The sequence below is a fragment of the Nicrophorus vespilloides genome, unplaced genomic scaffold (assembly GCF_001412225.1).
Source record: "Nicrophorus vespilloides isolate i.1.1-1 unplaced genomic scaffold, Nicve_v1.0, whole genome shotgun sequence".
NCBI lineage: Eukaryota > Metazoa > Arthropoda > Insecta > Coleoptera > Silphidae > Nicrophorus > Nicrophorus vespilloides.
In genome coordinates, this window is record NW_017099067.1 from 49,700 (window position 1) to 72,731 (window position 23,032).

At 32.7% G+C, this 23,032-nt stretch overlaps 1 protein-coding gene across 1 annotated transcript in view; it reads right to left on the bottom strand.

Annotated features, from left to right (window-relative positions):
• Positions 1-17,400, bottom strand: part of LOC108563941 (protein turtle) — a 43,055-nt gene extending 25,655 nt beyond the window's left edge. The window contains exons 1-4 of the mRNA XM_017922786.1: positions 17,090-17,400; positions 11,318-11,530; positions 5,068-5,219; positions 2,938-3,082 (exon numbers count right to left, since the gene is read on the bottom strand). Coding sequence (XP_017778275.1) covers positions 2,938-3,082; positions 5,068-5,219; positions 11,318-11,530; positions 17,090-17,177 — 598 coding nt within the window. The 5' untranslated portion in view covers positions 17,178-17,400. The remainder of the gene's footprint in view (positions 1-2,937; positions 3,083-5,067; positions 5,220-11,317; positions 11,531-17,089) is intronic.
• Between the last annotated feature and the right edge of the window lie 5,632 nt (positions 17,401-23,032).

Consider the following 23,032-nt stretch of genomic DNA (forward strand, 5'->3'; position numbering starts at 1 on the left):
TCAAAAAGATTCTGCACCATCACACAAAGCACGCGAAAACCAACAATGGCCACGGTGACCAGATGCAAATCTGCTCGACTTCTTAGTATGGGGAATTTTACAGAGCAATGTCAGAACTAAAAAATACCAGAGTATTGATGTGCTCAAGGAAGCTCTTCTTCGTGAATGGAGGAAGATTCCGCAGGTTCACTTTCTTGCAGCGTGCGACTCGCTTGTCGACAAACAGAACCATAGTTCGCGCTATAGGTGGCCATATTGAAAATTTTAATGTTTTCGAACATTTTTTGCTTGTGGTTCAATAAAATCCAATTTAAAAAAATAAAGCATTTTGAAACATTGCAGTTCTACTTGTATATCGCACCGAATAATCACTAAATTATGAAATTGAATTCCACTGTGTTTTTGTTACTATCTCGAAACTAAATTAAATTTATGCAAAATTATGATTAAAAATTGATATACCGCTTCGATATAAATTAAGACTCTTTTCTATGATGTTTTAAAGTCTTCGGTAAGTCCCGGTTTCAAAATGTGTGAGAAATATGTAAGTCCATTAAAACAATGTTAATATTTAATGTTTGCACGGCAATGTATATGTAGTTTTACGTGGAATTCGAACAGGAATGTAAATTATTTATATGCGGTTTCGCTAAAGTAGTTGGTGCAATGGAAATGCGGAGGGAGGGCAAAAGTAAGTCTTGAGGGCGACGACGAAATAAAAATCGTCCGGTCGAAAATTAGATTTGTGATGGAAAAACTGTTACGGAATTGAAAATGTCGATCTGCTCCCAGTTCTCGGCGTCGTATCTTTTCTTTATGACCGAGAAGCAGGAATGCAAACAAAAAAAAGGGGAAAAAAACCGGAGGAGCGAGAAAAGGACACAGCGCAATAAAAACAAATAAAGGAGCAGAGAGGAAAACGTAAGTAGGACAAGAATGCCAACTGCGTACAGAAAAATAGCCATAAAAATAAATAAAAGAATGAGAGAAAGGAAGCAAAGAAACCTTGTCTGCGTATTTATTTATTGGGGGTTTGGGAGGAACAGATGGAAATTGAAGAAGATCGAGTAATTAGTGTGCCAATTTTGATCCAATCAAATCGAACGAAAGCATATTTGTGCCATATTAGAAAACTTACAAAAAAAATATATCAACGGTGGCCCGCGGGCCTCATCTGGCCCACGACGCCATTTATACGGCCCACGATTAAATTGCAATTGTAACTAAAAGAAATTTAACAGACAATTGAACTTGTACACTAAATATTTGTGGATCTGAGGTTTCATTGTTATCGCAACATTTTTAATCAAGGTAATGATAATAATATTTATATACTAATATTTTGTAATAAGATAACGGAAATTAATTATGATTTCAATATTATATTTCATAATAAAATATACTTTATTATTATATATTAGTTTTGAAAGCAAGAGGTGATATTCATATTTATTTGCTTCCATTTTTTTTGTTTTTAATTAACATTGTTCGCCATCAAACAAAAAAAACAAAACAAAAACAAGTAAAACCACGGCGAAAGATTGATATATAAATTGCATGAATATTCAAACAAATATTTTCGATTTTATTTTACCCTAAATACAAATATATTTATATTGTACCTCCGCAGCGATGGGTAAATCCCAAAACCGAAGCACACCCGATATTCATTTTCCACTTGAAATTTAAAACTGAAATATACACGTGTTTGTTTTACTATTTATTACTCGCCTCTATTTATTTATTTTTTTCATTATTTTTCATTTCGCAATGTAACGAATTGAAATATAAATGTATGCATGCGGATCGATACGCATGTTTGCATGATTAATGCCTTCAAAACTAAATTAAAATATTTTTTTTTGTTTACAGCACTGACAAATTGCAATAAAAAAAAATAAAAACAGCTACATTGCAAATAACTTTAACGCGAATATTTAGATTATTGTCTAAAGTAAACACAGTTATTGTAAGAAATGTAATAGATAATCAAGCCTTTTGTAATAAGTGCCATAAATATATAATACACATATCTATTTAGAATTAACAATTAGCGCACTAAAAGGATAACACTTAACATATGTAATATTATTAAGAGTAAATTAATAAATTAATTATTAGGGTTATTGATTATCCGACAGTTTATAAAATCCCGGGATCACCCGAGAAACTATTTTTTTTATTAGTTTTGATATCGTTTATTTTCAGGAAATATAAAAAAAATATTGAAATGTAATATTTTATGTAGAATAAACTGAAATATGAAATATTCACTTCAGATTTTATATTCATAAAATACATTCAATTGTTTTTTTTTTAAATTAATATTTGTACAATTGCTTTCAATATTTAATTTAATTTGTTATTTATTATTAATTAAATTAAATTTCTACATTGAAGTATTTACTTCATGTTTTATTAATTGAAAGACCTGTAAATTACATTACTTTATTATTTGTGCAATTATTTCTAACAATTTGCTTAACTTCGATAACTCCAACAACAACAAAAAATGACACGATTTGTTAAATTTATTTTACTATATTAATTTTTCAAGTTATAGAAGAAACGTGATGAAAGTGTGGAAATTTCAATACGTTTAAAAGTTAATGGAGACTGTCGCAAGAGAGAAAAGAATCGCGAAGCGAATTATTTTAAAGTGACGTTTTAAAGTTGAAGAGTTGTTTAGGTTGGCGCTTGTTGATGGTCGTTTTTGCCGTTACGTCTGAGAGTAAAGTTTTTGGGTAATATGAAACGATGGCGGCCAAAGTTTCGGGCTGTATACAAGACAAGGCATTCGTTCACGGACATTAACGTTATCGAGCCTTGAAAGGGGGAGTGCAGAACGTGTACACCCATATACTCGTACCGGATATGCTTCCCGGAAGACCGGAAGTCTTTCGCTAATAACAATAACAGTTGGATGATACTACTCACAGTGTATCTCTAATTTCCATCCGTCCTCTAGGCCCTCCGACGACAAGACTTTGTTCTCGGCACGACACGACAAGTACTTGGCATCATCGTCCTTGCTTGCAACGAAAGACAACGTACTCGTTGTTGTGTTTCCGTCATTCGATGTCTGAAAGAAGAAAAAAAGAGACACAATAAATTTCAAATTCTTCAGAATGTTTATGGCTCGTTTCGAAAATACTTAATGCTACATAAATATTAAGTTTTTTCGGCTTTGAAAAACCTAGTTTATATGTAAAAATATAAATATTAATTAATTATTGTAATTATTTCATCAAAAACATAAACACTTTGACAAAAATGGTAATATTGTATAATTTAATGAAACAAACAGAAAATTAGGAAGGAATTAAGTCTTATTCTTAATTGCCAAAATCAATTCATAAAATCTCTTCAAGAACCTAAAGAAGTGAATTTATTTTGCTTAAAAAAGGAGTCTTTAGTATTAAAGGATACAAACAGAAGGACTCATTATTCAATGCTCTAAAGACGATTAACAATGAGAAATAAAATGATATTTTAGAGTCATTTATTGTTATTCGTTTTTTTTTTTTTCATATGAATCACTTATATTCTGTTCTAGTTTTATGTAATATTCTAGAATTTAGAAAGTTTTTTCGAAAGATTAAGATTTGAGAAACCGGTTTTTCTTTAAAGTCGATTTTTGTATATCAAATATGTGTCAGAAATGCCAATAGTCACAACAATCCAGTGTTTTATTGTAAGTTGGTAGTCATTGATGATTATGTAATCAGATGCAATCATACACTGTCATTTGTGTACATTACTAGATAAATACTTATCAAATGATACTGAACATTAAACGTAATTGCCTTTTTTGACAGCTGTCAAGTATAATGATGTACAGGTAGTATCGGCGGGGTGTCAATAACGAAGTAGGCTGTAGGATATTTGATTATCGTGCTGGAAATTCCAAGCAAGTGTATGAATCTCGTGTATCTGTACGACGAGAATGTATCTATATGGAATGGATATATTAGACCCATAGGTATTCAGGACGCCGTAGCAGGTGGTATTTGTGTTGAAACTTACTTCTCCAAATTGATTTTCTCGAGCCCTTCTCTTCCTCCTCACCACTCACTCCACTATCAACCTCACAACGTCTATCCCCTTGGTCTTCTCCTCTTACCCAGCGTGTGTGTATATGTGTGTGTACTTGACAACTTTCCTAATCCCCGACTATAAGAACCGAATTCATTGGTCCAATCCACCTCTCGCCAGAAACATTCGCCTTCACGGAGGAAAAAAATATAAAGAAAACTGGAGGGCCTTCGGAATAGAACGAAAATCTGATGCTATCGTATAGGTGCGAAATGGACACAACACACACACGCCAACTTTTCCAGACGATAAAGCCGCAGTCAACGGTAATAATTCCTCATTTTCTCCAACATAACTCTAAAGCCAAACACGACGAACAAATAAAAAATTGCAGAAATATCTTCCACCGACCCCTAAATATTTATTATTTATGTGCTGCACACATTTCACCACAGTATATCTATATATTTAATAAAATATTGCAATTGTAATAGCAAACGTCAACTGAACATTACACAATATATTGCGAAATGCGCATGAAACCAAAACAAAAAAAAAGCGTAAAAATTGTATAAGTTTAATGGCATAATAAAAAAAAAACTCTGGATATTTGAATTTATTTATATTTTCGTGCGTTTTATTTATCACATATTTGTATATGTGATTATTGATTAATTGCAAAATAAAAATATAGAATAAATGAAGTTGGAAACACAATTAATACATAATTAGCATGGATTTACATACTTGATTGATGATTTCAATTAGAACAATCTGCTAATTTGGTTATATATAAAAGTAGTCAGAATATGCGTTTCCTAAATAAATACTTTTTTTCAGTCGAATTTATAGTTTAACTTTTGCGCTTTGTAATCTCTTTAAGTATTTGCACAATGCAGTTTGTTTTTAGTTTGTTTGGAGGAACAAAATAGGAGGATGAACATGAGATAGGATAGGATGTAGAAGGTGTCTGCGTGTGTGTAGATGTGGGTAGAGTATAGGAATTGAATTCATGTATGCCCATATATTTACCGTCTCTTTGGTCCTATCCAGCCTCTGTCCGTTCCGCCACCAAGTTATGCTGGCCGGTGGCCTCGAGCCTGAACTTTGACACAGCAGATCGTATCTTCTTCCGGCCGAGAGCGGCTGATTTGCACCAAGGATCTTTACGTCGAGCGGACCAACTGGAAAAGCAGACAAAAGTAAATAGAGTCCAGCCAAAATAAAAAGAGAGATAAACAACAACTAACACGTACAAAACGATAAAGAGAGAGAGAGAGAGAGAGAAAGAAACAGCGAAAAGGGCAGCGGAAAAACGGTCGCAAAATCAATGGAATCTCCAGGACACAAGCATTTTACAGCTAGATACGAAATCGGGCTCTCAACAATCTAGATCTTTTATATACGACGTATTGTAAAATCGTAATTGTTAGCATGAAAGCAGATCGAATGAAGAAGGAGTAAATAATAGCTTTAGCATACTTTAAATTGTTTGAATAAAACATACAATTTTAAATCAATTTAATTTAGCAATGATAATCAACATTGATCATACTATTATATTAATCAATAGCTTTTATATTGAATCTAAGAGTAAATAAAATGTACAATTCAGTACAAATTATGAAACATTACTCTTCAAAATATATGAATGAATATAGAAAATACGTATCTATCTAGAACAGAGGTTCCCAAACTTTTTTGTATCGTAGACCCCTTGCCATGTTTTTCGGTTTTGGGTAGACCCCCTGGATCTTTATAATTATTAAGATCTTTGCTCTGAGACTGCGCGTATGCTTGTAACAAGATGATACTGGTATATCATTATGTATAGGTTTTTACAAGTTCAAAATGTATTGCGACCACAAATCGAATGCCTACATCCTACAACTTATACAATTTTATAAACATATATAATATTTTTTTACTTCATAGGTACTTTTATAAATAATGTATATGTCTTTATATTATAAGATAGTCTAATATAAGTAAATAAGTACTATCAGTGTATGTTGAGATCCACAATCGTGGACCCCCAAAATGTTTTTTCGCTGACGTAGACCCCTTGCAGGTTGTCATAGACCCCTGGGGGTCGATATAGACCACTTTAGGAATCACTGATCTAGAGAGTAAGGCATAAATTTGAGCAAGGACGACTAGTTTATATAACATTATTTGTAATTGATTGGGATTGAAAAGAATCATGAACTATTTCAAATTCTATGTGTTTTCTATGAAATATTTTTGAAATCACACATTAATTTTAATCATATTCATTCGAGAATTTAGATTTTAATCTAAAAAATACGTATTTATCAAGAGTGTGATGGAAAGTCAATAAATTACAGTAAAGGCTGAACAAATTCAATAGTCAGCAAAGACGATTAGATTATTTATAAAAAAAACATAAAATTTGAATTTCTTTGAAATTTCATTAATTTTTTGAAATCACAAATTAATTCGAGAATTTAGATTTGAATTAAGAATTTATAAATAATTATTTAATGAAATAAAGCAAACGTCTATATAAAAAGTTTTCTGCTTTATCCTAAAAACTTTATGCTCTAGCTCAATTTTTAGCATTTTATCATTAATTTTAGTAATTTACATTACATTATTGAAGTATTTAAGATAAATTGTATGAATTGTTGAAAATATTAGAATAATAGTTTATGATGAAAATATCGACTTAAAGGAATATTTTGTAAAATATATCTTAAAATAGTATTGTTAAACCGATGTGTATAAAATCTTTCAAAGCAATATATCATAAGTCATATGTGCCACTACAAATATCCAAGCACAAAAGTCCTTTTATTTCCGGTCAAACTGTGTAGTGTACATTTGCTTTCTTCCTGGCAGGACGTTACGTGAATTCATTTGATTTGTATTCCTTTATATGTGTATATCCTTCGTTTTTCTCCTTACAACAAACCCTGTGTACGTTTGCCAAAAAAAAAAAGAATGGAACAGAGGCAAACATCGCAGCGAACTTACAGCTTCCAGTCGACAGACTGCAAATGTAGCTGGCAAAAGTCTAACCTCGTTAGATTGTTTGTTTGCAACTGAAACTTATTTCGATCAACGACGTTCGCACTTTACCACAGACACCAACGATAAACATTTTCCACATACTAATTTCATTTATCATCTCACACCAAAAATTGCAAATTGATCAAACAGAGCAAACACACATTTTCTTCGCATCTACATCCTTACTGCTTATACGGTTATTTCGAAATCAAATTAATCGAGTCTAAAAAAAAAAAAGCTGATAGTAAAAAGTCCAATTCGTCATTGAATCACAACAACGTAATTTCCATAAAACTTTTATATATTTTTCCTGCAGAAACAATCACAATTTTTATATCTGAATTTATTGTCGAGCGATAAAATTCGATATAGGACACGTTTAATTTCATTTACTTAAAACTGAAGCTAATTATTTTGTTTTATTTTTCATGTAAAATTAATAAATGGTGACTTGGATTAGTGCATTTTTTTTCAAGTTTCAGCGAAATTGAGTGGTCTTCTTTTCGCTTATTACTTTACGTTCATTTTTAATGAATTCAATTAAAGTTTGCGCGCGCGTCGGAGCAACAAAACAAGAAAATAAAGTGAACTCGTAATTCTTCTTATCTGCTCTGCACGCGAATTATGATGTTCCGCCTTCTTCTCCGAAATGCGGAATTAAAAATTAAATCTCCGAATTTCATCTAAAAATTAAAAAAAAAGTAAGAAAATGGAAGTAAATATATTTTATGGAGAGAACAAACACAATGACGGGAGAAAACGGAAAGAAGATTTGCGAATGCCTACGAAGACAGACACTTAGGGGAGCTGAAGATAAAGAACGTACACACACTATGATGGGGACGGATTAAATGTGAATAATGTCGGAATTAGCAGGGCGCCGCCAGCAATTACGTAACGCGGGAAAAGGCAAACAGCGAGCAGATCCCCAACTGGGCATTGCATAATGTATTGTTCTATTTACAATTAAATTACTAATTGCAATACACACTCTCTGCATTGCGAACATTATTTATATGCATATGATTGTCGCAATATGCATATAGATTAATATTATTGGAAATCGAAAAAGAAATTATTGCAAAATTTGATTTTCCTACAACAACAAAACCGGTTTTTCAAATGTTTAAAAACCGGTTTTTCAAATGTTTAAAAATGTAAATATATACTGTACTCTCAGATACTATTGTCTAGGGACAACATTTTAGAAAAATTTCTTTTTGTTCTTTATAAATTTTCCTCAATCAAGTTATCGTTATGATTCGAAAATCCGGTATTTGAAATAATCATTAAATCACTAAGGCTTTGATAGATATTTGATAGAATTTTCAAATACAAAAAATCTTAAGTAAATTTCTAATAAGTTCTTAGAAATTGTTATAAAACTTATATATTATGACCTAAGTAGCTTATAAAAACATTTTAATTGATTAGATTTTGAAGCTTATCGAAACGTTATCTTGAAAACTTCAAATTAGACTAATTACGAGTTGTAACGTGGTCAAGATCTCCAGTTGAGAAGATATCAATATATATTTGTAAGGTCCAAGAGGACGGTGTTGGTGGTCTAGAGGAGCTAAGGCCCACCGTCGGAGAAGAAGTGTGCTGATCCGAAGAAAAAGTTATAAGAGTTATTCCTCTCGATAAAAGGAAGTGGCGCCCTGAACCTTCCCACGTCATGGACTTACGCCCAAGCCTGCTGAATCTTGTATTTATAATAATCTTGTTTTTTGTACACGGGCGCTGTCGTGTTACAGAGTTCTTATTTAAATTTAACTGTAATCGATTTGAAATTAACTATTATTGATTGTTGGAAAAGCAATTGTTACATTTAGTTATGTAACACATTGCCATTACAATTATTTCCCAAGAATTCCTGCAGAACCATAACTTATTCACGATCCAAAGTAGTTACGGATGTATGGATTAAATTATGCACGGGACGTAATTGATGGTTTTTAATTAAAGTTTCAGTATGCAATCAGTTATTTAAACGACCAACATTGAATATTCCAATTTAGATATTGAACAAAAACCTTGAATGTGCACGTGAGAGAGAGATAAAAAAAAAGAGGAAGGAGCGGTGAATTTAATCGCACGTTCGCTGTAAATTTCGTTGAGAAATTTCTATTGATTATCCACGAAAGTCGTAAAATATTAACTGCTTGAGGAAGTCCCAGAGACGCGTACATACGACCCCCAGATTTATACGCAATTAGTTACGCTTATTAGACAACCGGAATTGCTAGCTCGCTAATTAAGTTGCGTGTCTGCATGGAATGTTTATATCTATGGATCAGCAAATACTTTCCAGGAGGGCTCATAAAACATTGCAATGTTACGAAAAATATACAAAGTCTGGTGCAATTTGTAGTTGGAAATGTCATAGACTTTGAAATGAAAGCATCAAAATCGATATTTACAGAAGTCATCAATTGAAGTAAATTATAAGTAGATAAGTAGGATTTAATATGTCGGCTACTACTATATACATCTTAAGAATTAACGCGTAGAAGACTTACTCTAAAATTACTAAATTTAATACCACTTCAATCCATGTCTGATAACATTCTAAAACAATAAACTTACAGATGAAATTCCTAATGTTGCTACTATCTGATTTACTAAAAATATCTATGTTTTAAATGACTAATATAAGTTATTCATGATTACAAGTTTTCTAAACAATGCAGACATTATTTACTTCTATGAACTTGTTTGAAACATACTTAAGATTTGATGGATTGGAAAATTATATCAAATATCTATCAAAACCCAAATTTTGAAGTTTGTACAAAAAATTGACTTTTTCAAAAAAAAAACGGTCGAAAAACTTTTCTATGAAAACTGTTTTCGAAATTTAACAAAAAAAAATGAGATCGAGGAAAATTTATAAGAAACAAGAAGAAAATTTTCTAAATTCTAAATATGTGTTCCACGTTAACAATATCGTGGGCCCTAGGCACTAGTAAATCAGAGTAATTAGAATTCTTTTTTCGGTTTCCATTAATATTATTCGTAATAACGTACGAAGATGGCTGTTATACACGGAGCATTCATATTGCGAATTTAACTTACGTGTAAGTTAGATTGATGCTTTTTAATCTATTTTTTGTTTCATAAACTTATTTTATGAAAAACTATAATAATATAAGTATTTGATAGAAATAATAAAGAAATTTATATATGCTTATGAATTTGATAAACAAAAACAAAGTGCATGTTCGTATGAACATCAACGTACTCGTGCGAATTAAAAGACAAAAAAACAGCGTAATTTCGATGCTAACTGAATGCGCAATTATGTACACTTGATTCTCTTTTTATGCGGTAGATACGTTAAAATACATACATACAAATAAATCGCACAAAAAAGGACTAGACACACGTATAGAAATAAAGGATACGTTCAATATTTTTTTAAAACCGCAAAAAAATAAATCAATGAGTTAGAATATACCGAAAATCGCATAAAAAAGGGTTCATTAAATTTCAGAAAACTAATTAGTCTTACTATATTCTTTCTGAAATGTTTATTCATATTTTTATAAAAACGTTAACAATCATAGACAAATTTATTAAATTTCAGAAATATATAATCTTAACATATTTCTTCTAAATGTATACGGAAAAAATTTACAAAAAAAAATACAGAATTTTTTTATGAAAGTTAATATTTCTTCACATTTTTTTCTTTAGAATTATCATCGCTATATGAGTGTGATCGGCATAATTTGCGAACTGGTTTGAAATCACTTTCATCACTAGAAGAGATAGTCAGCATATCAGATCTATGCCCTCAAGATAATGATTCTTCACAAGTAAAATTAGTCTCAACTTCGCATGTTGATTAAACTTTGCGATGGCTTTGCTACTTTTTTTGTACAATTCCCGATATCCAGAAATGCAATTCTGAAGCTCGCGTTGAAACTTGAATGCTCGTTCAGAATTATCATCTTTTTCGATGAAATGGTTTGTGTCAAAACGTGTCAAAATTGAAATAAAAACCGCATAACTTCAAAACCGCATAAAAAGAGGACCGAGTGTATTATGTTCGTTAACTAATCTCGGTTACGTTACGTTACGTTAACTGTAATTTTATGTGATTCAATTGCAGTCGTTACAATTAAGGGATCAAAAGAATCTTCAATAGATTTATAGTTAAAAGGAAACACTCATTCAACTATATATATTTTTTACCCCATTGTTTTCGTCTGTAAACATAGTTAGATGGTGTTTCGTTACTTACAGTTCATGTCTACGTGAAGGGTGGAGGCGAGCGGCGGGGTCCTGGGGTTGTTGGACGCCTGACACGTGAGCTCCGAGTGGACGTCGCGACGCCCCAAATTGGAAATCCGCAACTCGCTTCGAACGTGAGTCGTACTTCCGGATGGTAATGCGACGCTCGTGTTACTCATGAGCAGCTCATTCCTATACCAAATCACCATCGGTAATGGTTTACCTATAAAAACAACAACAAAAATCATCAATAAATTCACACGTTTTGTAATTAAAAAAAACATTGCATTTAAACGTATTTCAATTATTATAATATAAATAGTGCACGTATACGATTACTCGTAAATTAATTGAATTCATTTCAATAATTGCGAATGTAAATAAAAATATATTATTCAAATAAATTTCCCTTTAATTTTACTTTCAATTCTTTTCGGTTTAATAATGTTTGCTATGTATATTCAATATTATATGTTGTTAATTGAAAAATAAAAGGTAACAATTTCATATTTTTCAATTAAATTCACATTTCCAACTTTTATTATACCTAATGTATATTGTTTATTTTGTTTTGTTTTACATTTAAACCAATTTAATTGAACAACGTTATTTTATCGTTTTATTATATTAATCAATGTTATTAAGATTTATTTCTTAAGCAAATTGAAAATGTAATGTAAGGTTTACAGTATTTGCATTACATTTTGATACTAAAGATGCGCCAAATTTAAACTTTGTTTAGGTCGCTCAAATCTTAAAATGTATATTATAGTCACCAACATCCATACTACATGCCCTACATATTTGTATCTGATACCAAACAAACACTCATTTGTAAATAGTAATCACAAATCTTTTTTTTTTTTTTGTGTGGAATAATAAAACGTGAAACAGGATTATTATGGTTGTACAGAACATAAAGAAGTCAATACGCAGTTTCCATTGACTGCCAATAAATGGCTCTAACATGGAAATACATTTACTGCATTGATCCGGTAATTGAAATGGAAGCATGATGCATTTCACATTTGGATTTCCCACTAATATTTATGATGCAGAGAGAGAGATAATTCAGTTAAACTGATATTGATTCTCATAATTATGAAATAATTCATGATAATCATATAAATAAACTATTTACTTTCTTAGCTCATTATTTTTACAAATAAATAAATGTTCTTCAATCTGTAATTAGTAATTTGAATCCAAGAATCCCTTTACATCGAGATATGTAAATATTGGTAAATTTTATGTTGTAAAATTAATTTCACTCCTAAAAATTGCGTGTGTATTGTTACGTGCGGCTCTTACGCGTATCTTAAAAAAATGGCTCTTTACACCAAAATAGATTTAATCCAATTGAAATAAAGACGATTTTCAATTCGCTGCAATTCGTATATCTACTTGTAGCGGATTTTAACGAAAATATTCGTATTTGTCGTTTAGGAATAAAGAAAACTGGGATACATAGGAGAGCTTAAATAGAACAATTTTATTATAATAGCGTAATTTGTCTTAATTATCTTAAAATATTACATAATTTTTGAGTAGTTTTATTGGAATGCTTGAATACAATTATTAAAAGCTTTTCGGAGGCTCATACATCATAACCTTCTCATGCTCTTCGGCTTTTCTTGTATTATGCGCGCTGTACAAAGCGTTGCTCCGACGAATAAAAGCAACAAGAAAATGGTGAATGCAAAATGTGCCTCCCCGTGCATGTGATGTATTACCTCCACTTACTTCATAAACTATACAAAACGGACCCGAAGTGTACACATTCATACGCACACACACAGATTCACATGTACACCTCCGAGAGAAGCTCAGACTGCGAGCATTAATTTTAAAATGTTTTGCTCTCTCGTCCAGTTTTTTTTTTGCTTCCTGTTTTGTTACTGCATATACACGAGTGCTTCCACCCATCATGCATGTGTCATTCGTGGGAAGAACTGCACTGCGCTTGGAATTGCAGCCATCAATCCGGATTTACATCAAAACATGTACTTTGGCCTTGAACTTTGTCTCTCTCTCTCTTTGGTTCGTATTTAATCCAGTCGCAGACGGTAAATGGGAAACACTTCGGGCTCAATATTCGTCGTCGACGATAGTGGAGGTGAAATTGATTGTAATTGAATTTGTTATCCAAATGTTATTCCTCGCGAGAGCATCCGTGACTGCAGCCGCTCTTTCTGTAGCAATCCCCAAGACCAACGGACCAACTGGATGGAAACCCATCTTTCCGTTCGCTACGGTGACAAGTTGGCTCAATTTGAACACGAACAGTCTTATTCGTCAACGCGAAATCCTCTCATCTCAGCCCTTACAACTTGCCAAACCCGCACATACAAATATGTAAGTCTGTGTGTCGCATATACGTACATGCACACATAAAGTTGGCGCAGAAGTGACGACTTTCGGAATTAAACGACGTCGCAGGGATTGTCTTCCATTGTGTACGAGGCGACCCTTTCCTCCGCCAACCCTTGACGGCAAGAATTAATACTCAAATTAACTTGACATCTTTTACGGTGAGGGGGGACACCTACACAACGAACTGATGTATGCCTATAATTATGCCCACCTCCATCTGCAAAACTCCCTCTTTCTGCTGATATAATAGATTACAAGTAGCTTATGTACACTCAGACGACATTAAATCACACTCCAGTTATTCATGTGAATACACACGCACACTGTTCTGCGGTAGCTTTTGCAACTCGGCGTCTTTATTTTGTACTTTCTACTCTAAAGCAAGTTTTAATGAAGCTCACAAAACTCAACAGCAAAATATGATATATTATTGAAAACTCCTTAATTTATATAATTAATATATCAAATTACGCTTGCACCAATTTAGAATCATTTTATAAACGAAAGTCCACCCTTTTCCAGATTTTTAATCGATGTTCAAAAACCTCAGCCACCTTGTAGAACACAAAGTTCATTTTGTATTAATTTCCAAAATGAATCAAAAATCAATCAAAAAAAACAATAGTAATAGTAAATTTAATTAATGTTTATTGATTATTAATAATAAAGCAGTTAGTTTAGTAAAAGTCTGATTACTTTAACGAGCGCAAGTGGAACTCATCAATTGCGAGATTGCGGGATTGTACGCCGTGAATTATATTGTATCATCTAATATGTATCTTGAAAGCCTAATCTTAATTAGAAGGGATGCGGCCATTTCCAAATTAAATATTTATCCTAATTTAAATTCAGACACGCAACGAAACCTGCAGCGCGGGTCTAATAAATGCACGGGCGGACGCGAAATTGCGGTCTGCGTTTTCATCATCATCATCAATTTTCGTGTGTCTCAATCTTAAGTTCTGAACAGTGACGAATGTTTAATTCTTAACTGATGGTAGTAGTAGAAGTAATAAATGTGCACCAAATGATGCAGGCATGCATTCTTATATTTATTTCCATGAGAGACTGAAGTCTTCGCAAACAGTAATGATATTTGGAACGTCCTATATGCTTTTCGTGTAATAGATCAGAAAGTTTTCGAGAGGGAAGGAAGGAATGCTAAGAATCTGCTTTTGTAAAAGGACGTATCTTTTAAAATATGTCTTGACGTGAGTGGGCTGGATGGGTGGGTGGGGTGGATGTTTGAGAAGGGACCAACTGTATGGATGGACGGGAGCATGCACACACACACCGACACACACGTATATTGGATATTGGATTTGATATATGTCTTGCGTTGAACTCGTTTTGTAAATAACGAGAATATATTATTGGATCGGAACGATGGATGAGGGACGATGCCGAAGAGGCAATAAATACATATATAATCTTACTATGCTGATTTCAAATTAAACTTTTGCCATTCTTTTTCCATTTGATTAGATGACTTCATCGAAATGAACACAAAAAATATAACGAATCTATAGTGATCGAAGCCGCACTAATAGACTAAATGAAATCAATATCATGTTCTTAATTGATGCACGATCTTTAATATTGCAAAAATTAGGTTTTAGATGAATTAAATTAGTAATTATTCTTTTATACAGTGGAACCTCGCTTAACGAGTTTAATCCGTTCCAAAATTTCCCGCTTTTTATTCGTATAGTGAAATACTCGTATAGTAAAACATATTCAAAAATACACATAAGATGTGTACACAAGTTTTAAAAATCATGTAACAGGCGCGCATTCCGGGACTTCTCGCTCGTTATGCGACGTTCCACTGTAGTTATTATTAAGATTGTCATATGTAAACAGACTATCCAAAGACATGGGTATAATCAATTATGTTTCTTATTAATTAAAAATGTAAGTTAACATGCATGTGTTTAATATGTATTCACATAGTGTTCTAATAATTTCGCATCTCCGGAAAGTTAGTATTTCCAGATTACTCTGGAGACTAATGAGGGAACAAAACAACGATGTTAATCAGTCAGCCCTTTGCGAAAGATGCTATTCCACTCTCTCTCTCTATATATATATATATATATATATATATATATATTCCTGTGCACATCCGAAACTTTGCCAAGCCCGAAAATCCACGAACCAAGCCAAAATCTCACTCACAAAAGGATCATTCTTAAATTACTTCAATTAATGCTGGCATTTGTAACTGTTCCATATTCTCTCTGCTGCATTCACCGATTTTCGCATCAAACTCTTTCTAAAGTTTTCGCTTTGTCAGCAAATGCATATTGTTAAATTTGATATAGTTTGTACCAAGTTTTTTTTTATCAAATTAAATTTATGATTGGCTCAATTGTTTCAAAATTTATATCAAGAAATTATAAAAAGTTGATTATTGAAATTAACGGTATTTGTATGATTATAATAGAAAATTTGCTGAAGTTAATATAACAGTTAACTGTTTGTCGTCTGACTGTACTTTTAAGTACCGGCGTATTTATATCACTATTTAAATTATAAAGGGACCTAAATACTTGTTGGTACTTTACTGTAATCTTCAAGTGAGTATAATTATAATTACATTCAAGTAATACTTGTCATTTCTGTATAGGTTTTTTTATGTTGCAACGAAAAGAATAAGTGGATAGCAGAATATAATGAAATAAGTTTATAAAATAATACTGTTACTAAATATATATATATATATATATATACAGTGGAACCTCGCTTAAAAAGCATAATCCGTTACAAAATTTCTTGATTTTTACTCGTATAGTGAAACAATTTTCCTCATATAAACTAATGTAATATACGATAATGCGTTCCACTTTAAGAGTCATTTTTCTTAGGATTTATTTTGCTCGTTATGCGAGGTGCTCGTTTTGTAATCTAAATAACTGTAATTTACTTACTACACGATTTAAGCTTAAAATTGACTGAATTTACCAAAATAATAAAAATTTATAGGCAACTTAATTGATGTGTTTCAAAAGAAATTCAAAGATTTTTTTTTCAATTAGCACGAATATGTGTAAAAGATGAGTAAAAGTAATTATTTTGAGGGATCTAAACTGTAAATATAGAAATTTGGAAAAAAAACAATGTTTATCTGCAGTGTCTGCGAAATGTCAGATATATAATGGATTGGAAATCTATCGTGTCGACCACGTCCTTTTTTTTTTTGGGTACGATACGTTAAAACTGGGGTATTTGTAATTCCCAACGGTGATCCGTCACTACGGACAACGTGTTTCAGTCCACCCCTAATTTTTTTTTATTCCTTCAAACACACGTTAACACGCGATACACGGACACAAAATCAAGAGCAACGAATGCAATAGATAGAGAGACAGAGAATAACAAAAAAAAAACGTTGATTGAGTTAACTCACCTCCGAATACGTCGCACCTGAGGGTGAAGGAAGCTCCTTCGGAGAAGGGCCCGACGACTGATGTCAGCTGAGATCCGGATTCGTCCATGATCACGATCTTCTGTGGCGGCACTGGAGAAAGAGAGAAATGAGCGTGATTAATGATAATCGTATAATTAACAAATCGACAATCGCCCCCCCCGCACAATCTTATCGCGAGGGACGCGGGAAGGAGGGTGCTCGAAAGAAAATTGTTATGGCGATATCGCGTGGACAGGAAGCCGATCGAAGAATGCGTCCGGTCCAATTTGCGGTCGCATGCAGCATGCGAACTTGCGTAACAATTCCGATTCAAATTCTCGCCTCCATTCAGTTTTTTTTATGCTTAATCGCCGCCAACTAACAATACTCTTTCACTGCACATGCAAATTACAATTTGACCTTTAGCTTTACTAATCAAACAATCTAACATCCAAATTATGAATTGATCTAGTTGCTGTAATTGGGTTACAGTAGGCCCACGAGCAGGATTCGGCCTCCGAAGCAATTTTATACATTTCAATTATGTATTCATTGTAAATGAAAGATGACACGTATCAAAGTAAACATTTGACAATTCGTATTTAGTTAATATTTTGCAGCATTTTGTTTCATTTTTATCGATTGATATCTAATGCGGATTTGGCACATAACATGATACAATCTAGAATGTAAATTGAATTGTTAATGTAATTAAGATAAACATCCGACGTTCATCAACGTATTCTATTCACACATTACGTGTCTTGTAATGTGCGAGAAATTAAGATATTACTTGTATTAATATAACAATATATATATAATTTGTAGAACCATGAATATTGTTGTTGCTAATATTGAAATAATATAAACAATCATTTAACACTTTGGAGATGCTCGTATATAAGTTTATTTGTAGTAATCATCGCTGATACAATATATTATGATATATATTATATCAAGGTTTCTTACTGTTATTGAGTCCGAGGTTCGAGAGCAAACACAGAGAATACTCACGAGATAATACAGAGAACCTTACATGGTACCAAGACCCAAGAGAAGCGGAAGAGAAGACAGGGTACAAAAGGGTACTTACAAGACATGATACCGAGAACCTTACTGGCTAACGCGGCGCGACACAAGAGTAACGGAAGTGAAGACAGGAAATAAGAGAAGTGTAAAGAGGCCGGGTACAGATATGTTGCAGCTTATATACCCTAACCAGGTAGTACCCTTATCAGTCCTTCCCGGAATACCAGCTGCGGTGACGTCATATAAGCGGGCTGGAGTGAGCACCACAACACTATAAGTTACAGGAATGTCAGGAATCGTTTAACAATTTTGTATCATCTCGTTCAGAACAATTGCGTGGAGTGTACTAGAAATGGAAACGCTCTTTGATAAATCTTAACTACAAACTGATTATTTTCAAACGAGTTCCTTTCTTTTTTGTCGTATTTTCCGTCGTAAACTATTTAAAGTTGAGAAAGGAGCGGTGTTTAATTATTTTCCGTTTTTCATCAGTGCGCGCCTTTTCTCTATTTAATTTGTCGAAATAGAACTACTAACGGAAGTTAGAGGGGGCAGAAAAACGACGAGCGCTTTCGTAATTTTATTAAAATTTAATCTGGATGAGGGTCGGAACTCATATTTATTTAGGACTCGTCGAAAGGAAGGGATGGGGGTAGATTGCAATTAATTTTTATTATTATTCCGTGTGTACACATATGTATGAACTTTATTCGTTGCGCGAAATCAGGCGCATTATATGAACCCAAAGCAATTAACCAGTAATAAAAACAGAAAGCACACCCTCTGCAAGTGATACTAAAAGTATAATTGTGTAAAATGTTTTGTTGTCAGTGTAATAATCAACAGATTTGTATTACTTCTATTATAACAGCCAAACGGATAAACTTTTTTAATACTCGCTACATTCCTCATTTATCCACGTTTCATATGCATCTTTTGGATTAATTTTATCTAGTACAGTTAAATGAAATGAAAAACACTGCCTTTTTCGAGCGTTAATTTAATTTTTTCAAATTTGATAATAAATTACAGTCAAACGGATGAAACCACAGTAATGTATGAATCCAGCTTTCATATACATCTAATGGAAATCATTGATTTTTCGAGAATTTGTTTTTTTTTTTTCAAATTTGAAATGATTTTCAAAAGTACCGTAAATTTAAATTTTTCAAGAAACAACAAAAATTTTAAATAATTAAAAGATACCGCAAATTTCACTATTTTTTCGTTACTTCATTTATGATGATTTAATTAGTATCTTTCACCGTACTTTGAATATAGAGTAATAAGTTTGATCAAATTGATAATATCTAAAATTTATTATTATTATTATTGAAAACTTAATTTATAAAAATTTGTTAAATAAATAATAACACTGAACAGAAAATAAATTGATATATAGTAACGAGTTTCGAATTGGATCAGTTTGTTAGTTAAGAAAATAAAACTTCCCCAATCGGCAAACATAACATTTGAGGAAAATAAACACAAACACAAACTGTAAATAAATACGAGTAACTCGTTTGCGGGATACTTCGTTATGATTGCAAAAACTTTGCTTTACTGTAGATGCTCGCAATTACAGCATCTATTTATGAGTTTATAGACAATAAGACAATTTTATGGATTAAATACATTCCATATGTATATATTATAAAAACCGGACTTTGCGAGGTCTTTCTGTACAAGTGTATTGAAATTTATAAAAAAAAGAACATAATAGATTAAAATTAACTAGTAAATTTATTTTGTTGGCAACTTTTTCGTATTAAATATCCGTTTTTGTTTGTATGCGTAAACAACAGACTAGTTTATAAATCTTTTTTGAACGATGATCCTCCTTTTCTCTCTCTTCCATCCTGCACTCGTGCTAAGACGAGCCGATCGTAAATCACTTCGCCTAATGTTTTCCATTCATAAATTAGTTTTGCCATTTTTACACTACATTTCACTTGCACATAAATCAGCGAAATGCTTTATGCCCGTGCCGCGAACGCACTAGCAACACGCTAATTTTCCAAATTAAAAACCATTAATAAAAGCATTACACGGATATAAATAATAATAATTGAAGCTGGGCGAAGGCAGAGCAGTGCGGAGCGAAGCGAGCACAAACAAATTTTAAGTTTCCAACAGAATTTAATGCGATCAACTTCGCGAATAAATTACCTAACGTACGTACACAAAGCATGTATAATTCATTATATACTTTGTTTCAAAAAACTGTAAATAACTTTCAGTTTCAGTTACGTGTTCATTCAAATATTAATACAGCGAAACGTGATTTATACATTTCATAGCTGTACTTACTGAATCAATTTTATATTTCGATATAGAGTAAAAACACGATGAAAATAAACATAAGGTTTCAGAATTAATTTAATATTTCTGGTTTTCGAGCTTTGTGTTCAAGAACAGCTTCGACTCCTTTGAATAATCCCCATTATTGATTCATTTGCTAATGCTCCTTTTTTTCTTTTCTTCTCATTTCGCTGCGATCTGAGAAATTCCGGAGCGGTCGCAATTGATGGTAGTCAGATGAAGTGAAATCACGGAGATTACTTTGCACGCGAAAAGATATTTCCAATTCAACTCGGAATTTCCATTTCTGTTGTACATGAATGCATTTCATTGTCGTATCACTCGTAAATATTTCATCCCCTAATAATATTTTTGATGTAAGGATGGCCCAATTGAACTGCAACTTTTCAGAACGCTGTATTTTTGTTATATGAAATTGGATTTTACTGAACCAAAAGCAAAAAATGTTAGAAAACAATTAATTTATTTTAATTCATTTAAAATTTTCGATAAAGCCGCCTTGTACGCGAACTATAGCTCAAATGTGAACCTGTGGAATCTTCGTCCTTTTACGAAGAAGGAATTTATTGAAAACATTAACACTTTGGTATTTTTTAGTGCTGAAATTGGCATGTGAAACGACCCATACCGAAAAATCGAGCGGATTTGCATCTGGTCACCGTGGAGGCACTGTGCGGTCGAAATGAGGTGTGGAACGTTGTCTCTCAGCCATTGTTGGTTTTCGCGTGCTTTGTGTGATGGTGCAGTATCTTCTTGAACCGTCCTCTCATTCTAACTGAAATGTTTAGTTGTCCTCGGCTTCAGAGTACCTTCCAAAACTTTTTCGTAGTAAACATTCGCATTAACCTAGACAAAAATACCAACGAAGAGCAACTATCGACCATCACAGCCTCTCAAACTACCACAAACGGTCGTACTTGACTTCTTGTAGCCATCCGACTGTCTAAATTTTCGTTTGACCTCTCTTCTTAGTAAATTCGATCACTTCTTTTGTTTACGAATTTCTCAATTGGGATTTTTTTTTATCATCAAACAAGACGATATTTAGCAATTGGCTGCGTTCGTAGAAGCGCAACAGCTTCTTCGTTCTATTGAGTCTAGTTTTTTTTTGAACATCGGTGAGATCTTGGCCTTTTTGGAATTTCATTCAATTCGAGCCTTAAGTTTCCGAACCACTTCTACCACAGATCTAGTTCTTTTCCGACTTCCAAAATAAATTTTGTATCATTACTAGCTTTGTTATAACATATTATGGTTCGAGACAAATTAAGGTAGTGGTTTCCAAACTTGATGTTACTAAGCCTCCCTTAAAAATATTTAATCGATTGGCGGCTCCCCCTCAACCATTCCATAAAATAGATAAAACTTTAGCAGGCAAACTAATATTTGCGCCTCTCCTTAGACAAGTTCGCGCGACTCACAGTTTGGAAGATGCTGCACATTAAGGTGATCCAATTTTGGTTTTCTGCTCAAATATTGGGCTATTACGTTTGAATTCCATCACTGATAACATTTTTATCCAAAAAACTGAGATGCAAAACCTTCCGTAGTACAAGCCTACGGAAGGTTTTGCAACAATAAAATCAGCTATCATTAGGCGAACTATGGACATAAGTTCGGTTCGGTTTTAAGATTCTTTATTTAATTTAGGTGTTACAGAGTTAATTACTTATGTTAATTTTTGTGGCTTTTTGCGAGCTTAAGCTCTTTGAGCCATTACATAACTATGGACATAACATTGCCAACGATTTAAAAGTTATATCAGTTTTAAGTTGGTTGCAGTTCAATTAGGCCAGCCTAATCCAAATCCGAACAACAAATCAGTAAAACACAATAAATCAGACTTGAAGTACTTGTTCATACTTTCTTGTAGAAATTAAATTTGCCGCCAGAAAATTTTGTATTATTGATGTGGGATACAAATGTATTAAAAATTACTTTTTAAGTAAAGAAAATGTTGTAATTAATATTTTTTTTAAAAGTGAGTGTTAAAATAAATTAAATGAAATAGTGTTAATAATAACAATTCATTTTTAATATTTGATTGTTGTATTAAGGTTTGGTAAAAATCAATTTCTCTTTATTACCTCACCATTGTTTCTTCGAGAAATGAAATTTGGCGCCAGAAAATAGAGAGTGGCGCCCTCGAATGTAAACCAAAAGCACAATTTATTTTTCACATCGAGGGATGTTTGTTTTTTTTTTATTTTTTTTTTCTTTCGATTCCACCCTCCGCTCATATTTATTCTCCGTCCCTTTCCAACGCACACGTCCATTTCATCTTCTTTGTCCACATCGATAACTCAATTTGTTCTTAGTCCCGGAAAGAAAAAAAATTCCTTCAATCCGAGGTCGGTCGAAGAGTTATTTATTAAAGTCACGATATAGTGCGCTTTAAAAACCCACAAGTTATTTTCGTCCATTAGAAATCACGTTGACCTTCTTCTTCTTGCAAGTAACAAATCAAAGGAGAGCGCGAATTCATTCCTTTCCGGGATTTACAGAGTAAAAATCGTGTTTGCTTTTGGAATCTAAAACCCGTTCGTTCTCGTGAAAAAAAAAAGGAAAGAAAGAATGAAAAGAGAGGAGGAG